Source organism: Pimephales promelas, chromosome 6 (assembly GCF_988280905.1).
Source record: "Pimephales promelas chromosome 6, fPimPro1.hap1.1, whole genome shotgun sequence".
Lineage (NCBI taxonomy): Eukaryota > Metazoa > Chordata > Actinopteri > Cypriniformes > Leuciscidae > Pimephales > Pimephales promelas.
In genome coordinates this window covers 34,829,562-34,851,113 of record NC_142774.1, presented here as the reverse complement: position 1 = coordinate 34,851,113, position 21,552 = coordinate 34,829,562, and the positions used below count along the sequence as shown (strand labels likewise).

At 36.2% G+C, this 21,552-nt stretch overlaps 1 protein-coding gene across 3 annotated transcripts in view; it reads right to left on the bottom strand.

Annotated features, from left to right (window-relative positions):
* sdk1b (sidekick cell adhesion molecule 1b) overlaps positions 1-21,552 on the bottom strand; it is a 269,066-nt gene that overhangs the window by 36,955 nt on the left and 210,559 nt on the right. For all 3 annotated transcript variants that reach the window (XM_089132480.1, XM_089132482.1, XM_089132481.1), the window contains 6 exons: positions 19,078-19,187; positions 18,455-18,605; positions 12,113-12,350; positions 8,732-8,847; positions 5,695-5,884; positions 3,800-3,898 (listed from right to left, as the gene is read on the bottom strand). In XM_089132480.1, coding sequence (XP_088988606.1) covers positions 3,800-3,898; positions 5,695-5,884; positions 8,732-8,847; positions 12,113-12,350; positions 18,455-18,605; positions 19,078-19,187 — 904 coding nt within the window. The remainder of the gene's footprint in view (positions 1-3,799; positions 3,899-5,694; positions 5,885-8,731; positions 8,848-12,112; positions 12,351-18,454; positions 18,606-19,077; positions 19,188-21,552) is intronic.

Below are 21,552 nucleotides of genomic sequence, written 5' to 3'. Positions count from 1 at the left end.
TGAATGTTAAATATTGATATCAATCAAATTTGATTAAAACTTATCATATTCCCATTAAAGAAATTATGACTAAATTATACTCTAATTGAAACCATGTGAACAAGAAAACGACATGTTATTTAATGGAAAAGACAGTTATGCCCTGAGCTAAAGACAATTTCTAAATGGTCAGAATCCATTTTAGGGGTTAGTCAACCTGCAGAGTTTAACTTCTACCTGCCTATGATACTATGCATTTCATCATCAGCCAACCCACCATCGCGATTGGCTTCCCTAGATGTTACCAGACGGCACGTGAATCAACGAACCTTGGAAACCCCTTTTAGAGAGCAACAACAGATAAGAGAACCCCCTTCACAGATGCAAGTAATACCTAGGGCCCTATATTGCACCCGGCACAAATGACTTTGTACACTGACACAATTATCATTCCCATTTCGCACCCACGATAAACAATACAATATTACATATAAAAAGAAGGTTTGTCAAATTTGAGTTTTCAATTATGGTATTATCGCACCAGGTATAATCATAATAGTTCAATAACGTCTTGTTTGCATTTAAAGCGATGTGTCTTATGTTTTGGGCTTACAAGTTAATGTCTTAAACAGCTTATTTTGTTTCCGTGCTAATAAATACTTTGAGTCATACATACGTTAAATCTGAATTGCTAGGCAATTCATTTCTTCATATCCATCTACTGTAAAACAGTGATTCAGAGTAACACCGGCCTAATCAATGACACGAGTTTGATGTGATGTGGGAATCTGTCCATCCAACCAATGGCAGATGGAGCGGTGGTTATGGAAACTAGTAATTATTTTTGCAACTCCGTTTGGTGATTCTAGTGGCATTGGGTTTACAAACTTCATCTTTAAGTCCATAAATAAATCAATGCAAAGGTGAGACAGAGAGAAAATATGAGAGAGAACGAAGGAAAGAGTGTGATGAATAGAAGAGAAGGATAATGTGTGAGAGAGATACTGACAGAAAGAGAGAGAGAGAAAAAGAAAGAGATATTAAATGCCAGCAAAAAGAGACACCAGAGAGAGAACATAGCTCATTCCACCAATCAATATTTGCCAACAGGCTCTCGCTTTCAATAAATTATCACTGAAACTCATTTAAGAGTTATGTAAAACAGCAACAACAACAACAACAGAATATGATGCATGACGTGTTTAGCATAAAATATACTTTGCAATAAACACATGCACACAACCCACACAAATTCAAAGTTTTGACTTTTAAATGTTTTTGGAAGTCACATAATCCTTCAGAAATCATTCTAATACAGTATATTGATTTGGGGCTTAAAGGGTTAGTTCACCCAAAAATGAAAATTAAGTCATTAATTACTCACCCCCATGCTGTACCAACCCCGTAAGACCTTCGTTCATCTTCGGAACACAAATGAATATATTTTTGATTCAATTTGAGAGCGGTCTCACTACCACATTGGCTGCCTAAGGGACTGCCTCTTGACGGCCCAGAAAGTCAATGAAGAAAATGTTTAAATATCCCAAGTGACTACCGTGGCTCATAAGTTTATCAATCGACGAGAATACTTTTTGTGCGAAAAAACAAACAAAAATAACGACTTTATTCGACTATTCCTTTTCTTCCTTGTAGGCCAGAAACGAGACTTCCTTAGGTTTCCACGACGCATGCGCGAGAATTGCGATCTCCTTCAACTACTTCAGTTAGTTCTCGCGCATGCGTCGTGGAAATCTAAGGAAGTCTCGTTTCAGGCCAACAAGGAAGAAAAGGAATAGTCGAATAAAGTCGTTATTTTTTTTCTTTTTTTTCGCACTAAAAGTATTCTCGTCGCTTGATAAACTTATAATTGAGCCACGGTAGTCACATGGGATATTTAAACATTTTCTTCATTGACTTTCTGGGCCGTCAAGAGGCAGTCCCTTAGGCAGCCAATGTGGTAGTGAGACAGCTCTCAAATTTAATCAAAAATATCTTCATTTGTGTTCCGAAGATGAACGAAGGTCTTACGGGGTTGGTACAGCATGGGGGTGAGTAATTAATGACTTAATTTTCATTTTTGGGTGAACTAACCCTTTAAGCCCTTTTTTTTCTTATTATTAATGTTATTAAAAAATCTTTAAGTATGACTGCAGAAGACTTGGAATATAGCACACGTCATATGGACCATGATACTTCAATGACGCTATCGTTATGTTATTATTCTTCTACAAAATTATTCTTCTTTATTATTCTTCAAAAATCGGAGAAAACGATAACAGAGTTTTTCATTTCTAGGTGGTCTACTCCATCAAGAAGAAAGATTTTATGCAGTGCACTGATGATTTGATCTGGTATTCTTTTCTTAATCATTTTATACAGTGGGTGTTCTACCTGAAATGCCTCTAAGGTCTCTTCACACCATACAGCCAGACATTCAGTAATTGAAAATCAACACAGAAGACTGGAAGACCCATTGAAAGTAATGTGTGAAAGGCACATTATCAGCGTATCCTCGCGTATGAAATATATTACAAAGATCTGGGAGGATAAAATGAGAGCTGGAACACTGACAGCTTTGCTCTGATTGAAGATTTTTGGTTTATATCGCTCAATCCTACAGGGAACGATTGATCCAATCAGCAGAGAGCTCTGTGTGCGAGTGCGTGTAGAAAACAGACAGAAGGCAAGAGATCATCCGAGGTAAAGAGGCTTCACATTTCTATCACTATTAAGGGATTATATGATCCATCATGGGTGGTTAAGTGTCCATAATCCAGTCATCTATAGCTGCGTATCAGTACGTCCCGTAGTCTTGATAACGGCAAAACTGAGGCGGTTTAATCTCAATACACGGTTGAAATCCCAATGAAACGCGCAGATACAAACTGACTTAAATGCAATACACAGCATGTCCTTGCAATAATACAATTTCAAATGGCTCAGGGCGCAATGGGAACAAACACAACTTCTTTAAGGGTCTTAAACGTCATTTTTACAGGAGACGAAATTACATTCTTGTAACCTTTACAAAGATATACACTCACCTAAAAGGATTATTAGGAATACCATACTAATACTGTGTTTGACCCCCTTTCGCCTTCAGAACTGCCTTAATTCTACATGGCATTGATTCAACAAGGTGCTGAAAGCATTCTTTAGAAATGTCGGCCCATATGTGGGATGCACATCCAGGGCACGAAGCTCCCGTTCCCCCACATCCCAAAGATGCTCTATTGGGTTGAGATCTGGTGACTGTGGGGGCCATTTTAGTACAGTGAACTCATTGTCATGTTCAAGAAACCAATTTGAAATGATTCGAGCTTTGTGACATGGTGCATTATCCTGCTGGAAGTAGCCATCGGTGGATGGGTACATGGTGGCCATAAAGGGATGGACATGGTCAGAAACAATGCTCGGGTAGGCCGTGGCATTTAAACGATGCCCAATTGGCACTAAGGGGTCTAAAGTGTGCCTTGAAAACATCATTCACACCATTACACCACCACCACCAACCTGCACAGTGGTAACAAGGCATGATGGATCCATGTTCTCATTCTGTTTACGGAAAATTGTCTCAACAGAAATCAGATATAGAGACTCATCAGGGCCACACCCCTAAATGCACTGAAGCAACTGCCATGTGATTGGTTGATTAGATAATTGCATTAATGAGAAATTGAACAGATGTTCCTAATAATCCTTTAGGTGAGTGTGAACAGTGATATCCTCAATGATATATGATACTTTAACAACAGAAGTCCTCATTTATGTAGCTAGGTAAATGTGTGTGGCTGGGTGTGTAACGTTTATGTTCTCTTACCCATAATGATACCGTTTGGCTCTGAGGGAGGTTGCCAGACAACCCTGACAGACGTGAGACGCACTTCTGGAAACACCAACCTGACAGGCGGACCAGGAACTGGAGAGAAGAGAGGGAGGGTGAGAGAGGAATCACAGTCGAACATGGTATTTAAAACAGATTACTGTAGTCCACACACTGACTTCTCCAAACGTGGAACATATTTCAAACACTTCAAAACCTGTTTGTGGGACCAAGCTTTTATCCCGGCCACGATAAACATGACATTTTAATCTCTTAACGCACACATACAAAGCCTCGCTGTAAACTTCTAATTCCATAAATCCATAAATATAAATATTAGTGATTCATAATCCCTCATCAAACACATTTAACTCTGCCAGTGGACACTAGGCCAACAGCGCTGGTAATCCACTACTTCTGATGTGTGTGTGTGTGTGTGTGTGTGTGTGTGTGTGTGTGTGTGTGTGTGTGTGTGAGTCAGTGTGTGTGGAGAATAATCACATAGACATTCCAGTATCTGGTATCCCTGGTCTCCCTGTACATTTCCGAATGAATGTTGCTCCATTGAGCCGATTAAGAAAAATGACAGAAAGAGGGCATTTGTCATTCCGCTGGCAGGACTCCACAGTTCACATATGAACACACTCACTCATTTCAAAGGGGAAGATGGCAGCGCTTACTTTCCAGTGCTGGGGATATATGAATGCAAACATGTGAGTATATATTTCTGAGAGAAGCTTCCCGAAGGAAATTTTTTTGCTCAGAGGTTGCTCTATTATAGCTCAGGAGATTTAATAAGGTTCTCACTTGGTTGAGTCTCATGAAAACTGTCAAGTAATGAATGCCTGCGCCATATTTTCTACTCCAGATTCAAAAAAATCCAGATCCATTTTTTTTTTTTTACCTCATTATGCCATTAGCTTCATGATAACTAAAGCATTTTAGTCATAATTTCACAGTAAAATTATAAAACACAATTATAGTAATATTTACTGTAGTAAATATACAAAATAATATTTAATTCATTTATAATTGTACTGAATATTCAGTATTTAATTATAAATATATTATAAGTAAAATGAATGATAAATAATTACAAAATAATATTTACATAAATATAAATAATTATGAATACAATAATTACAGTAGTTGAATATTGAACAATGCAAGTTATTTTATTTTATTTTATTTTTTTTTTTTTGCTGTATTACAATGACAATTTTCTAAAGGCTAATTACTAATTACAGCCATAATAATGAATGCGCCCATATGGATTTTTATTTGCTGACATTTTCACATGCAAGCTCTTTTTTAGGCTCTAATGATAAACAGGAGATGGACTTGAGAATACTGGGTCTTTTTTACTCAGTAGAAATACCTGAAATGTAGTCACCATTTAATATCATTGCTGTCTGGGAGCAAATTGAGGTTTCATTAATGACTTTTCTATGCGTGAGTGAGAGTTTGGTTCAGACAGGTGACTCAAGCGATACAGTGATGCAAGTTGAGGCTTCATGCAGTGGGGGCACCAGGAGACCGGGCGAGTGTGTGAGCAAATATGCATTTGTGTTCGTCTGTGTCTAGAGCCACGTGGGAGGTAATGCCAGTCTGAATGCTGGGCACAGCTGGAAACCACCAGAGCATGAAGCAAGACATAACTTCGAGCTACCATTATGAATATGTGTGCGTGTGTACTGGTGTGTGTGTAAGTGTGTGAAGGAACATCTGCTAAATGGGTAGCTTTCACTCAAAGTCTAATTTTGACCTAATATGTGTGTGCTGTGAACATTTATTTTTGCTTTTATTATGCATGTATGATTTATCATAACCAGTGGGAACATCTGAAGAATTAGATGATGCATGTTGCATTCATGATTTTATTGGTTGCTCACCATCATCCTTGGTTCTCTCAACTGTTGGGGGAAGGCTGGGTGGTCCATCTCCGACACGTGTAAATGCGAGCACCTGGACCTCATACATGATGAACTTGCCAAGGTTCCTTAAAAGAAGCAAGTGAGTCTGGTTCCCGTTCACCAGCTGGACCTGGGGAGCCCGCTCAGAATTTTTTTCTCTGTATAATACCTAGAGATAAAGGGAAATATAGGTCACATAGAAACAGTTTTGATGCGCTATAGAGTGTTGGAACATCTTAAAATCAACACCACCGTATAGTGTGTAGTAGTGCTTGCTAATTACTATTACTCATGCTAGGGATTTTAGCTAAAATGTTAAAATGCATGTTAAAGGGATAGTTCACTTTGAAATTATTTTTTTTATATGTTTTATCTTACCTCAAGGGCATCCAAGATATAGGTGTCTTTGTTTCCACAGTATTTTCAATTTTGATATGTTTAGGTCAAACCGTTCTGTCTGTCAGTCATATAATGCAGGTCTATGGTCACCACCTCAAAGAGCATGCACAGAGAAGTCCAAATTAAACATGATTCAATGACTCGTAAATGTAAGCACACATTGATGGCCTAAGACACGAAACGAGCGGTTTGTGTGAGAAAACGGACAGTATTTATATCGTTTTACCTCTTGTAACCACAGCCACGTCCAAGTGATCTGAGGGTGCGGAAGCTTTTTGGCTGTGGTTACAAGAGGTAAAAACGATATGAATACTGTTCGTTTTCTCACACAAACCGCTCGTTTCCAATGTGTACTTACATTTACGAGTCATTGAATCATGTTTAATTTGGACTTCTGTGCATGCTCTTTGAGGTGGACCCCATAGACCTCCATTATATGACTGATAGACACGATTGGTTTGACCTAAAAATATCAAAATTGAAACTACTGCGGAAACAAACACACCTACATCTTGGATGCACTTGAGGTAAGCTAAAACATATCAAAAATTAATTTTAAAATGAACATCACTGTTTCTTCAGATATCAGTTCCAGTTTTGCCTAACTTGGGTCTTGACTTCAGAAGAAATCAATAATTAATTGTGTTATTTAAGTTCCCCCTACTTTTTACAGCCTAAGCATTTTATCAATTGGCTTCTTCCGACAGTGTGTAAAAGGAAAAACCGTTTCAGCAATTTCATGATCTTGCATCATGTCACTCTACACAGCCTAAGCAGAAATTTGACAAAGCCTTATTCAAGCAACAGCAGCGCACATGGGTTTCAATAGCTTAACCCAGTTCACAGATGTGTTCAAAATGAACTCAATATGAACTATGTTCGGCTGAATATGTGCATTAAAGCGTGAGGAAGAACTTTTGTAGATATGCGTATAAGCAGCTCTTTGTGGTATAAAGTGCCTTTGGCGGTTGATAAAAACATTAGATGTGTAGATGTGTACTCCATATACTTTTTTTGTTGCTATGGAGCATCAGAGTTTCTTCTGAGTGGTTCTGCTATGTGGTTGTTAGGGTATTCTGGTTGGTTTCGTACGTTCCCAGATCAAAAGAGCCAAGGTACCTACATGGGGATATAGCTCAGTTGCCTCCTTCAAAGAAAGCCCATGGGATTTTTTTGCACATTTTAAGACTTAACACTTAAAAGTCTCAAGGAAATGGAAGTAGCGACCAATCTTTTATTCCGTACTGTATCATACATCTGAGTGTAACAGATTATCTGACAAAATGTAGGACGTGAACTTGGCACTATCCATTGGTTGTTGATTGGATGGAAGCAAATTTATTTGCAAAATGAACGTATACAAGGATGAATCATTTACAATAACTGTACGTTCACACCGCCGCCGACTTGAGCTTCCAAAGCGGCCGGAAGTCATTCATTTTCAATGGAAGCTGGCTTTTCTCAGCTGCAAGGAGTGTCAAATCCATCGTTTTGGGCATTTTGAACGTCAATCAGAAAGTTGAAAGAAGTTCAACTTTATGGTAATGAGCTGTGATGCGGTTCAGTGGCAAGCAGCGGCAAAACGCCACCAACCAATCGGAATATAGACGTCCTTCGCGCTTGCTGATTCCGGAGAAACATACAATGTAAACGTTCGTTCCTACCAAAGTATTAGTTCTGAGAAAATGGAAGAGAAGCTAATAATCTCCGTTGGTGTGGTTCCTACTGGTTTCATATCATTTATGAGATGACGTTGTTTGCTTAGGGACCGCATGAACGCAACTTTTATTTGAAATATTTACGAACGCTCGTTTTAAAGCGGGGATGCAATTAATTTGCTCACGGTGACACCAATTTGACCGCAAATAATAATAATAATAATAATAAATAGCGAACTATTTTTTTCCCCCGACCAAATGTGACCAAAACGGTTATAAAAATGCTGTCATTATAAAAGGTTTCTTCAACGTATTGCTTGTATTTTTTTTCTGTTTATTATTATTTCATGTTGTGACACTTCTATTCTCCCTGCAACGTCAGAACGTTCAAAGTGTCCAAGGCGTCAACAAGCTTCCCCGTACTTTTTGACAAGCGTCCTTGACAGTGCGGCCAGAGCTGCTTTGACGCTCATGTTGGCGGTGGTGTGAACGTACAGTAAGATCTATAAAATGCATAAAGAGGGTGAATTCTCATTTCATTAAGGGATAGTAACCCAAAGTTCACCCAAAAATCATAATTCTCAATATGTTGTTTAAAGCCTGTGTGCTTCTAGAGAACATAAAACACGATATTTACTTGTATACACCATTTTGGACCCCATTGCGTTTCAATGTCTAAAATAAACAGCAATTTTTCAAAATACCTTTGTATTCCACAGGAGGAAGAAAGTAATAGGTTTGGAATAGGGTGAGTAAATGATGACAGAATTTACATTTTTGGTTGAACTTTAATAATAATTGACTGCCTGAACAAGAAATTTAAAATGATTCCAGTCGAACGTCTCCATATACAGTACAAATTCACCCTGCTACAGTGTTTCAGCAGACTGAACTCTCCAGTTAAGCCTGTGGGGGATTTTAAGGGTCTCAAAGCATTCTCTTTGATATAGTAACCATACCTTGTAACCAAGGATGTGTCCATTCTTCTGGTGCTCAGGGACTAAACCCCAGGTGACCAATACACTCGTGGAGCTCATTGCTTCAGTGGTCACATTTTCTGGGGCACCAGAGGGAACTGAAAACACACCCATATAAAAAGCCATTTTATAATAAAGCAAAAGCCTACTCAAGGCTGTCTTACAGTGATTTTACCTCATATTAGAACAACAATATGATAAAAAAGACACCAATAGTGACATTTATCATTAATAGTAAGAATAAACAATTTTCATTAGCCTAAGGCCCAAGTCTCAATAGCCGACCTAAAACCATTCATTTTGGTAAGAGTTTCCTATTTACTGACTATTTTTGCTGAAATCTAGTGATGTCTGATTAAAAAGAGAAAAGGGCTGACAGCTTAAACAACAGCTTCTGACTTTTCTCTCTGATTTCCTGTCATGTGAAGCTCAGTGATATAAGAACCGGAGAACTGATGAGCATAAACAATTTTAATGGACTGATTTAAGATTCAATTCGAAGCTTTACCCTGTGAATGTGTGTAATGTGTATTTGATTGCCGGCATAAGTTCATGCACAGCTTCAGTGAGAAAAAAGACAAGACACTTTTTTATTCTGTAAGAGTAGAACTGCAGATAAATTTGTGTTTGCAACTTTTGCATTTGCTGAGGAAGTTTAGTTTGTCTGTTCATCAGTGCAAGAAAGATTTCTAAAGTGTGATATTCTAGGACTGGAAAAGTCTTGTAAATGTATAAAATCTTCAAAGGTTATTCAAAAAGTTGTAGAAATTTCTATAAAGTCAATAGAATAATTTTTTTCTAGGTACACTACTGTTCAAAAGTTTGGGAAAGGTAAGATATTTGGGGCCAGATTTACTAAACGGCAAATTAGCGTGAGAGCGCAATTCCATGAAAGCGCAGATGGGAGTGGAAAGTTGTGTGTGTGATCTACTTACGACATGCAAATTAAAGAACATAGACACAACCGGATCATTTCCATAATGACCAACGCATTATACCAACAACAACGCAAATTAGCATAAGGTCGCAAACAAGCAGAGCCGATGATAATCAGGTGTGGGTGATCTACTAACAACTAAATAATGGCGCAAATAACAGTAAGTTGACTAGCACAAACCTTAGTAAATCACCTTGCGTGATTCATTCAAATACTCTCCTCTCGTAAATTTTGCATCTGAAAGGAAAACTTCTACAAATGCAAAAATAACTGTCCAAGCCTTTTCAGCGCTAATTTTTTATTGCGTAAATTGAATACCGAAAGAGGGTTTGTGTTGGCGCAAGCTGTTAGTATTGGTAAATCTGGCCCTTACTGTTTTTGAAATAAGTCTACATGTACATGAAGGCTGCATCTATATGATCAATATTGAGGTCAAAAGAGCAATATTATATAAATAATTATGTTTCAATATATTTTAACCTCTTAACTGTCACCCCCCCTTTTTTAATATACATGAAAATGCACACTTCGAACTTAGAGGGATACTCCACTTTTTTTTTTTTTTTTGGAAATAGGCTCATGTTACAACTTTCGTTTTCGTTTTTTTTACCGTTTTCGAATACATTCAGACGATTTTCTGATATTTAGAAGAATATCAGTAACCAGACGGTTTCTGGTCCAAATGACTTCCATAATATAACAGTTTAACTCGGAGGGAGTTGTAAAATGAGCCTATTTCCAAAAAAAGTGGAGTATCCCTTTAAATGGTTGCAATTCAAGTATGCTTTGAAATATAGACGTAAGATTGGTCTCGTTTTAAAGAAGACATTTGGCAGATTTTTGTAGAAGTGAAATAAATTAAGAATGTGAAACAGAAAAAAGTTATAGAAGTTTGAGTTTATGAAAATGTAAAATAAAAAAATAAATATTAATTACATTTTATATAAAATAGATATTTTCAAAACCTGGGCGACTCTAAAAATGCAAAAAAAAAAAAAAAAAAAAAAGCCCAAAATCGGAATAGGTTGTGTTTCAAATTTTAGGTTGATATCTCAAAAAATTAGCTTTCAGTGAGATTTTGTTTGGGTGCAGTACCAAACTTTTTCACTAGATGACAACCTGACTCCCTTACTGCCCATTTAAGGGACGCCTCCATTTCCATAAGTGTTTTGGGTTTTTGGGTGATATGAACCATTCAGACTTTTTTTTCTAAAATAATTGAATGGATGCTATCTTTTGAATTCTTGACATGAACACAAACTGAGGTTTCTACCCTTCGTTCACGATTTTTCATGTTCATCACAATTTCAAAGTAAAGATCTAAACACAAAATATTCTTGTTGCAAATTGATAAATTATGGCTCCTACTCAAATATGGAAACTAGAGATTGTAAGCTTTCAAATGATATATTTTGTCAAGATTAGTTTAGGTTTAGTATAGGATAATACTGTTTTTAAAATGTATTGGATTTGGGCCCACCAGTGGGCCCGTGACACTATCTTATTTATGTGATGGCAAAGTTGAATTTTCAGCATCATTACTTCAGTCTTCAGTATCACATGATCTTTCAGAAATCACTCTAATATGCTGCTTTGATGCTCAAGATTGTTTTTTATTAATATAATTTTTGTATTTACCATTAATTCTGATCAATTGACAGACTGACCCCCTAACTTTTGAACAGTAGTTTGTGCTCAGTTCCAAAGCATTTCTTCCACGAGAAATTACTCTTTATGAGCGTGACCTCCATAGCATGATGTTTTAGAATGCATATCGAGTCACAAGCAACAGAAAAAGTAAAAGGGAAATCAGATGTTTGAAACCAGTAAGTGGCCACTGCCAAGGACACAAGTGCCCGTCTCACCAGCTGCCTCTGATCATTTCAAACTTTCTGGATGTTGAGATGTCAGGATCATTAACTCAGCAGGGAGTCGCTGGGTCTGCTAACGGGCACCCGCTGAGAGACGCGGCCCCGGGCAAATACTCCATCTGAGTCTCCAGCGACTATGTAAATGAGGCTTGCGACTAAAAATCGCCTAGTGAGATTCTGTCTACACTGTGGCTTGTGTAGAGTTCCTAAATAATGCAGCAACTTATGGTATCAATATAAAAATCAACATGTCATGTCATACATATATTTTACGTAAATCCCTGGCTTATATTTTATTTATTTCGTATAAAACAAAACTGAAATGCAAAATGATCAAGATGGAAATGTAACCATGATGCATCAACACAATGATGCTTAACTTAACATAATTCATTTGGTTACAGGCAAAACAGCAACTTTAGTTAGTTTCTTCTCCTCAAATTCATGAACAAATAATATTAAACTTTGAAACAAACGTTTATCATTTATTTTGTTTGTTACTTTTTTAAAATCAAAAGTGGAGAAGCTACTTCTAAAGCAAGCGTAGTGTGTCACCTGACTCTTTAGTTTTGCCCAGCACAGAACTGCTCCAGGGTCCAGGCCCGATGCCGTTGAAGGCCTGAACGCTCAGCTCGTACTCCGTCCACTCATCAAGTCCCTCCACTGTCACCTCTCGAGACAGGCGATCAGAGACCGTCTCCATTCGGGGCGTCCCGAGCCCGTCTGCTCTCTGTGCACGCACACGGTATCCCACACTTTCAGGGTTTCCGTTATAAGCTGGCTCTGGGAGAGGCTACAGAAGATAAGGAGGACAACATTAGACTCTGGGAGACTCTGATAGACATGCAGTACATCAATAAGAATACCCAAAAACTAGGATTTGAATTCTAAATAAAATAGCTAACAAGGATACAACATTTTGAACATTTCAGGCATTGTACTGGTGAAAAGTTTGGAAAGTACAGTTTTTAAAGTCTCTAATGCTCACCAAGGCTGCATTTATTTGAGCAAAAATACAGTAAAAATAGTAATATTGTAAAATATTATTACAATTTAAAATGCTAATTTATTCCTGTGATGGCAAAGCTGCGTTCTAATATAATGGAAATAGTCACATTCTAATATAATGATTTGGAACAGTTCATATTATTATCAATGTTGAAAACTGCTTTTTTTTTGTGTGGAAACAATGACAGTTGATAAAAAAGAGAGAAATGTTTACTTTTATTCATCAATGATGTATTAAATTGATTAAAAGTATAATGCTACCAGATATTTCCATTTAATAAATGATTTAATTTATTTAAGTAAATGCAAATAAATTCTGTTCATTGGACTGTCTATTACTCTCAACTTTTATATTTTCAATTTATTGACAGGATAGCCCCTTGAGAAGTAACATCTCATTTTCAATGGGGTCCAAAAACATAAGCAATTTACAACACAGACAACATAAAACACAACAATACAATAGAAAAAAAAACCCACTACAAAACAAAAGAAAAAGCTCAACCTGCTTCCCACACTCTTTTGGGCTTCTCACATCAAAATGTTTTCAAGCAAAATATTTCACAAAAAAACAATAAATAAATATATATATATATATATATATATATATATATATATATATATATATATATATATATATTTATTTTTTATTAAAAAAATGGAATCATGCCCATTTTTTTGTTTAAACCCCCATTCAAAAGTTTGGATTACATTTAAATGACATTAAATTGTGAAAAGTGACATTTAAACTAAGAGAAACTTAAGTAACACATTTTGGGTGATTGAAATTTGAGAGCTGAAACTTAAGAACTAATTTTCTGCAAGTTAATCTATACTCAACAGGAATTGGAAATGAATGTCGCAGAGCTCATCCCAGTGGCTAAGTTCTACGATGATCTGGATGAATGAAAACCTTCACAAGCGTCAAATTGTGTGCAGTAAACAGAAAGGAAGTTCCTTAATCTCCTCATAAACATAAATTAAATGTCATTTGAAATTGGCTGTAATGCAGCTCAGTCCCTCGCTTGCTTCAGCTGTGCGTTGCACATTGGCACATGGCTCAGAGACGTTTCCCAGCATCAGATGCCAAGAGTTCGCACATGGTTGCTCGCCTAGTACTTTAATGCCCACTCCAAACCTTACGATGTTCACAGCTTCAGTACATTGACTGCTTGAAGCATTTCAATTAAAATGCTTTTGGCTAGTTGACGAATGCAAGTGACTTCACAAATACGGGCCAAATCAATGTTTCAGTCCTTATGGTCCCCACATTAAGCTGCGAATATTTAGTTTGTTGAAATATTATGATGTTTTGATATAAGATGTGAAATCAAAAACAAAACAAAGCTATTTCATCCATGTAAATTTGAGTTGTTTTTTTTTCTTTCTTCTAACTAGCCATGGTTACAAGAGCTTGATTTATTTTTAGTCAGGTTAACTAGGCCGCTTCCCTGCCAATGACAAAATTTTCCATCATGAGGTGACTGGGTTTTAGTGTTTTCCCTGTTAAGGTGTGTTTCACGGTAGGGGGCGCTATTACGCATCTTCTGAAAGAGTACTGAATCTCTGGATCAAAACACAGACAAAAAAGTAGCAGAAACAAGCGACAAAAGCATTGTGAGTGCACGTTGTAGTCTTTTTAGTCTTCTCAGCTTTTTGTTCAAAATGTTGCTTTTTTAGGAGACTTACACACATTCAAGGGGTGATAAAAAAAGAATGCATGCTTTTATTAAAGGGCATATATCATGAAAAAATCCACTTTTTTAGCCCTTAAATGCATTTTGTTGTATATTTGGAGTGTTTGTAAGTACAGAAAAGATGAAATTATTCTCTTCAGGTGCTTCGTTTATATCTTTATATTCTGTTTTGGTCATATTTTTCAACCTGTTCAGATTTGTCTGTTCTCTATTACGTTTTTTGAACAATTACGTCACCGTATTTGCAGCGGAACTGCCAAATGAGGACATTGACTACCGGTCCAACACTTCGAGCAATCCGCCATTATTATTTCTCGCTCCGATTTTGTAGTCCAAGCTCAATGATGCAGTTACGAGAGGGCTAGTCAAAATGTTCGGTTGTTGGATGTAGTGACCTGAAGCACTTCAAGGATCCCCACTTCAACAACCTCCGCCAGTATAAAGAAGGGTTTGCCGATCGACTTCGTCTGAATGAGAGATAAATTCCTTCTATCATTTAACTGTTGTATTTTCTGACGCTTTTCTAAACGCAAGTTATCATATTATTATCAATACAGATTTTTAGTAATAAGATCAGACCGCAGTCATTTATCTTGTCAGTGTGCTTGTTTTAACAAGAGAAATAGTCGACTTTCACACCACTGCATCCATATGAAGACGTTGTTCTGCAGGTTCGTCGTCGACTTTTTCAACTCGAATATGTAAGGCTTGATGGACAAGTCTTCCGTTGTTGACATTTTGTTAACGTGCGAATAAAAATGTTCTTTGAAGCTATAGTAATCGTATATCTCTTATGAAACTACAATAATGGCCGAACGCGGGGAGTTGAACCGACCGTGAACTCAGCGACCTGGAAAGGGGGCGGGGAAAGTCGCAACTCCTTTTTATTTAAAGGGGCCGCTTCGAAGCGACTTGCTCACAGAAGCATATCAGAAAAGGGGCCTGTGGAGCTATAATAATGAGGAATTCAGACCCAAGCATTGCAGTTATGCTTTATATAGACCACAAATGTATGATTTATAAGTAAAAATGAATGATTTAAAAGCATGATATGTACCCTTTAAGTAGAGGCTCTGTTCTTTCTTTTGATATATTGTGTGTGGGAAAATGATCAAAAATGCTTTCGGTGGCTGGCAACTTAAAAAAAAAAAAATAAGTTTTAAACGCTGGCAGTGAAAGAGTTAAACCAGATTATAAGTGGCTAGTGAATAAGACTCAGGTTTTTGTGTTTGCAAAAAGTACAGGTGGAATGGTTTTGTTAGTTCACCTCATTATGAGAAATGAAAATTAGCTGCCTAAATACTTCTGAAACTCAATGCATTTCCTCAGCAACTCATGAAATACATCCGACAGTGTAAATTCTCCTCATTAAAGACATTAAAACTCGGGAAACGTGGGTTACTTGGCAAATGACGGGAGCAGTAAAAGTATAACCTTTTGTTCAATGGCAGCTACATGGAAGTTTTAGAACGAGCTTAATAAATTATTATCCATAAAAAAAGAGGTTATAGGTCACTGTTTTCCTTTTCAGCGCTTGTGAAGTACTGCATTAAGCACTATTATGTCCCGAGGGTCACTTTTTGAGCACCAGAACTCCATAAATGTGTTACTACGAGCAGCGGAGGCTTTGCAGAAGCTGTTTTTTAGATTAAATGGAATCCCGTTTTATGAAATGACAGCTTTCATGTTATGTGCCTCTACAACTCAAATTCTTCGATCGCTCTTCAGGCTTTGAAAAGGTGAGAGGGGGGAAAAAGGAGAAGTGAAGGAGAAAATAACAGCAATTACATTTGATACTGACGCACACTATGGCTCGTGATAGCAGAAAAAAACAGAGAGGAAAAATAAGCTGTCAAACTCTTCCAGCGTATAAGGGTGCAGCAGACAGTATTTGTGTCCATCTCTGCGTGTGTTTGAGTGAGCGGAAATCGCTATATTTGCATGAGTGCTCCAGTTTTAATGATAATGTTGGCACAAAAATCCAGAACCACGTCCTTTCGATGCAGCAAGAAACCCTTTTAAAGCTACTTGGTTCTTAATGGCATATGCACTCACCTAAATGATTATTATGAACACCATACTAGTATTGTATTTGACCCCCTTTCACCTTCAGAACTGCCTTAATTCTACATGGCATTGATTCAACAAGGTGCTGAAAGCATTCTTTAGAAATGTTGGCGCATATTGATAGGATAGCATCTTGCAGTTGATGGAGATTTGTGGGATGCACATCCAGGGCACGAAGCTCCCGTTCCCCCACATCCCAAAGATGCTCTATTGGGTTAAAATCTGGTGACTGTGGCGGCCATTTTAATACAGTGAACTCATTGTCATATTCAAGAAACCAATTTGAAATGATTCAAGCTTTGTGACATGGTGCATTATCCTGCTGGAAGTAGCCATCAGAGGATGGGTACATGGTGGCCATAAAGGGATGGACATGGTCAGAAACTATGCTCAGGTAGGCCGTGGCATTTAAACGATGCCCAATTGGCACTAAGGGGCCTAAAGTGTGTCAAGAAAACATCCCCCACACCATTACACCACCACCACCAGCCTGCACAGTGGTAACAAGGCATGATGGATCCATGTTCTCATTCTGTTTACTCTCAAATGTCTCAGAAATCGAGACTCATCAGACCAGGCAACATATTTCCAGTCTTCAACTGTCCAATTTTGGTGAGCTCTTACAAATTGTAGCCTCTTTTTCCTATTTGTAGTGGAGATGAGTGGTATCCGTTGGGGTCTTCTGCTGTTGTAGCCCATCCGCGTCAAGGTTGTGCGTGTTGTGGCTTCACAAATGCTTTGCTGCATACCTCGGTTGTAACGAGTGGTCATTTCAGTCAAAGTTGCTCTTCTATCAGCTTGAATCAGTCGGCCCATTCTCCTCTGACCTCTAGCATCAACAAGGCATTTTCGCCCACAGGACTGCCGCATACTGGATGTTTTTCCCTTTTCACACCATTCTTTGTAAACCCTAGAAATGGTTGTGCGAGAAAATCCCAGTAACTGAGCAGATTGTGAAATACTCAGACCGGCCCGTTTGGCACCAACAACCATGCCACGCTCAAAATTGCTTAAATCACCTTTCTTTCCCATTCTGACATTCAGTTTGGAGTTCAGGAGATTGTCTTGACCAGGACCACACCCCTAAATAAATTGAAGCAACTACCATGTGATTGGTTGATTAGATAATTGCATTAATGAGAAATTGAACAGGTGTTCCAAATAATCCTTTAGGTGATAAACATACATATTAGAGGGAATGACAAAAAACAATAATATATTTGTATGGCGCTAATTATATATGTAATGATATATGCTTTTATCAGTTTTATAGAAAAGAAATTCAGAAACTTCCGAAAATATTCTTTATCATGTATGCGTGTATATATATCTGACGTAGACTTCACCAATACAATGGCATTTTGATGTCATCACAGAAGTCTTCCGTGACATTTTAAAAGTATTCAAATACTTTTGTAAAATTCCATGTGGATATTGCAACGTTATTGTAACATTATGTAGCAGTGTGTTCTGAAAATAATTCAATATTGTGTTATTGTGCATTAACGAAAAGGCTTTTTATTTTATCTTATTAGATTATTTATGTATGGTATTGTATATCCTGCATTAAACTGTTATGTTGTTTGGTTTGATTATGGTCTACTCTGATCATATCACCATTCTACACATCAAATGTGCAGAAATGTAGAAGCAGTTCGGAGTTTATACGATTTTTGAATGGTTTTGAAAGAAGCCTCATATGTTCAAAAAGATTAAAAAAAATAAAGAAATATTGTGAAATATTATTACAAATTAAAATAGCTATTCTCCGTTTCAATATATTTGACAATGTATTTTATTCCTGTGATAGAAACGTTGAATTTTCAGCAGCCATTACTCTAGTTTTCAGTGTCACAAGATGCTTCAGAAATCTAATCCATCATTGCTGGATAAAATAAATATTTTTCCTTAAAAAAAAAAAAATATATATATATATATATATATATTTTTTTTTTTTGTACTGTACTGTATATATATATATATATATCTTAGTGACCCCAAACTTTTATAACAGTATAGTGCAGAACACAAAATGACATTTACATGCAGAAAACCTGGACTTGGTGTGAATTTGACCATAACTGTTTGAGGATCGTGTGTGTGTGTGTGTTTGTCCCTTTCTCACCTCCCAGCGAATCCTCAGGCTGGTTTCACTGGGAGAAAACACTATGAGATCTGCCGGGGCCACATCTGGATTCGACTGCAGAGTCTGCATCTTACGAGAGGGCTCGCTGAAGGGACTCGAACCCACAATGTTCACCTGCTTCATCCTGAACCTGCAAGGCATATGTAACAAGGGGAGAAGAAAAAACAGTGTTTTTAATTCCCTGATCTTGCTCTTGAGTAGTGGGGGGACAGGGGATTTTGGACAGGATAACAGATCTCTACAGCCTCTGATCATCTGTAATCCCTTTAGGACAAGATAGTGTGCCGAGAATCAGAAGACAATCTTTCCACAAGACCTTGAGAAAATCAATTAAGGAGAGAAATAGAAAAGGGGAACGAGAGAAAGAGATGAACAAAAAAAGACGTCTGGAGATATATAAATGCAGGGAATGCTGGCATTGTAACGAGTTTAAATATTGAAAGGGCATAAACAGCTGAGATTTAAACACCGAAACTGAAAGGGTTAACAGGTTTGTGAAGGTTCTTCCACACAAGAGCTTTTGGGCCTGTTTCTCGACACATTTTTGGTTAATTTGATTGATGTGGAAGTGGTTTCCCGTTTGGAAAAGGAGAAAGGCTCACCTGTATTGAGTGAAGGGGATGAGATTGGGAATCTCTAGAGTGTCTGAGGCTGGCGGATGGTCTTTCTCGAACAGAACCTTCCACTCCTCTTCCTCACCCACAGTCCCTACCTGTGACACACAGAGGATGTGTTTGAAGTGAACAGTGTGCTGCCAACTGCATCCTACACTGAATATAGACACTATTTCAAAAAACAAAAAATGTTGCATGTTTATAGCAGCTAGAGATGTCTAGTTATCATCTTGGGGGGAAAACAGTATAAATGTTGTTTAAATGTTGTCCTTAATGCATGTTTAAGCCAGCGAGTGGTTTTCAGTCATCATTTGATAAAAATATATTTTATTATAATTCTATTTGAGCTATTTTGCACTTTTAAATTCTGCACCTATCAAATAATGAGCAAATAATATATAATATTATCAAATAATATTATATATTATAGTTGGGTTACATTTTAGAGTGCAATAGTATTATAGAAATCAATTTCTTCATTGGTTTGTTTTATAATAATAATTATTATAATATACTTTTTTTATTTTACAGTGAAATAGTATTGCTATAGTTATACATTTCTTAATTGGTATATTTAATTTGTATTATAATAGTCAACACAATTTAATACAAATATTTTAATAATATAAAATAAATAAAAATGTATATTTTACAACTTTAGTCATTATAATTATAGATTTGTTTTATATTTAACTTTTTAATAGTATTACTTTAGTAATATATTTCCCTGTTTATTTAATTTTAATAATAATAATAATAATAAATATTATTATTATATACTTTTTTATTTTACAGTGAAATAGTATTGCTATAGTTATACATTTCTTAATTGGTATATTTAATTTGTATTATAATAGTCAACACAATTTAATACAAATATTTTAATAATATAAAATAAATAAAAATGTATATTTTACAACTTTAGTCATTATAATTATAGATTTTTTTTATATTTTACTTTTTAATAGTATTACTATAGTAATATATTTCCCTGTTTATTTAATTTTAATAATAATAATAATAATAATAAATATTATTATTATATACTTTTTTTATTTTACAGTGAAATAGTATTGCTATAGTTATACATTTCTTAATTGGTATATTTAATTTGTATTATAATAGTCAACACAATTTAATACAAATATTTTAATAATAATAATAAATAAAAATGTATATTTTACAACTTTAGTCATTACAATTATAGATTTGTTTTATATTTTACTTTTTAATAGTATTACTATAGTAATATATTTCCTTGTTTATTTAATTTCAATAATAATAATAATAATAATAAATATTATTATTATATACTTTTTTATTTTACAGTACAGTAGTATTGCTATAGTAATACATTTCTTTATTGATTTATTTAATTTGTATTAAAATATTTAGTAACATTTAATAAAAAATATTTTATTAAAAATAATACATAAAACTGTTAATTTCCCATTTTAGTCAATTTTATTGCAGCTCTGTAAATAAATGTATAATTAATTATTTTTATTAAATACTCGATTTTTTATTTTACACTACAATGCTATAGCAATACGTTGTGTTGCAAGGAAGTCAGAGCCCAGAGATATTTTCATCCAGTTCTATGTTAAAATGCCTTAACTATTAGTAGTAAACTGACATCAACATGACAGTCAACAAATGAGATGTTAAAATTGAGATTGGTTCTAGTTCATATTAGGTTTCACATGATGTATACAGCAAATAAGGGCAAATTCAGGTACCCCATACTGTGTTATTACACATCCTGCATTCCTCATTCCTCCAGTGTCATTTTAAATATACTGAAGTCAGATTCAGCAGTCAGAGCTGATGATAGGAAAACTTTAGACAGACAGTGAAAAGCAACAGCAAACCAAACCAAGCTGCCTGCAGCGCACACTCCATCCATATCAGGGCTGTTGTTTTCCATTTTTTCCACGAATCAAAAGCAAGTTGCCATAGGGTCTCCACAATGACACGCGAGAGCCGTAAAGTGCTTGTTTTTTTAACCACCTTGACCTTAATGAGGTAATGAGCTAATTAAAAAGCAGATCCACAACATGAAAAAAAATGCTACAAAGAGACACCGGGTAATGTAACCAGTCATTATTTGCAAACAAAAACGGCTTATCATTTCAAACATGTCAAAATCACGTGACTCACGTCTCCTCTAGGACTTCCCTGAGAGCTGCTTCCATTTATTCATAGAGCAACCTGTGATTAATATCATGCGGTTAGCTCTTTCCTATCATTATCATGTATAAACTGTCAAAATACTTAAAAGGGCCCATATTTTTCACTTCGAAAGCGTTTCAATTTCCCCCTTAAGTTCACTTATACTGTTAGTCAAGGGCTCTTTCACACAAAACAGTCCTCTCGCTGAGCCTCTGATTGTTTTTGGCTACTGCACCTTTCACATTTCCATATGTAAATGAGTTCTGATATGATTGACCAATCTCACAGTTC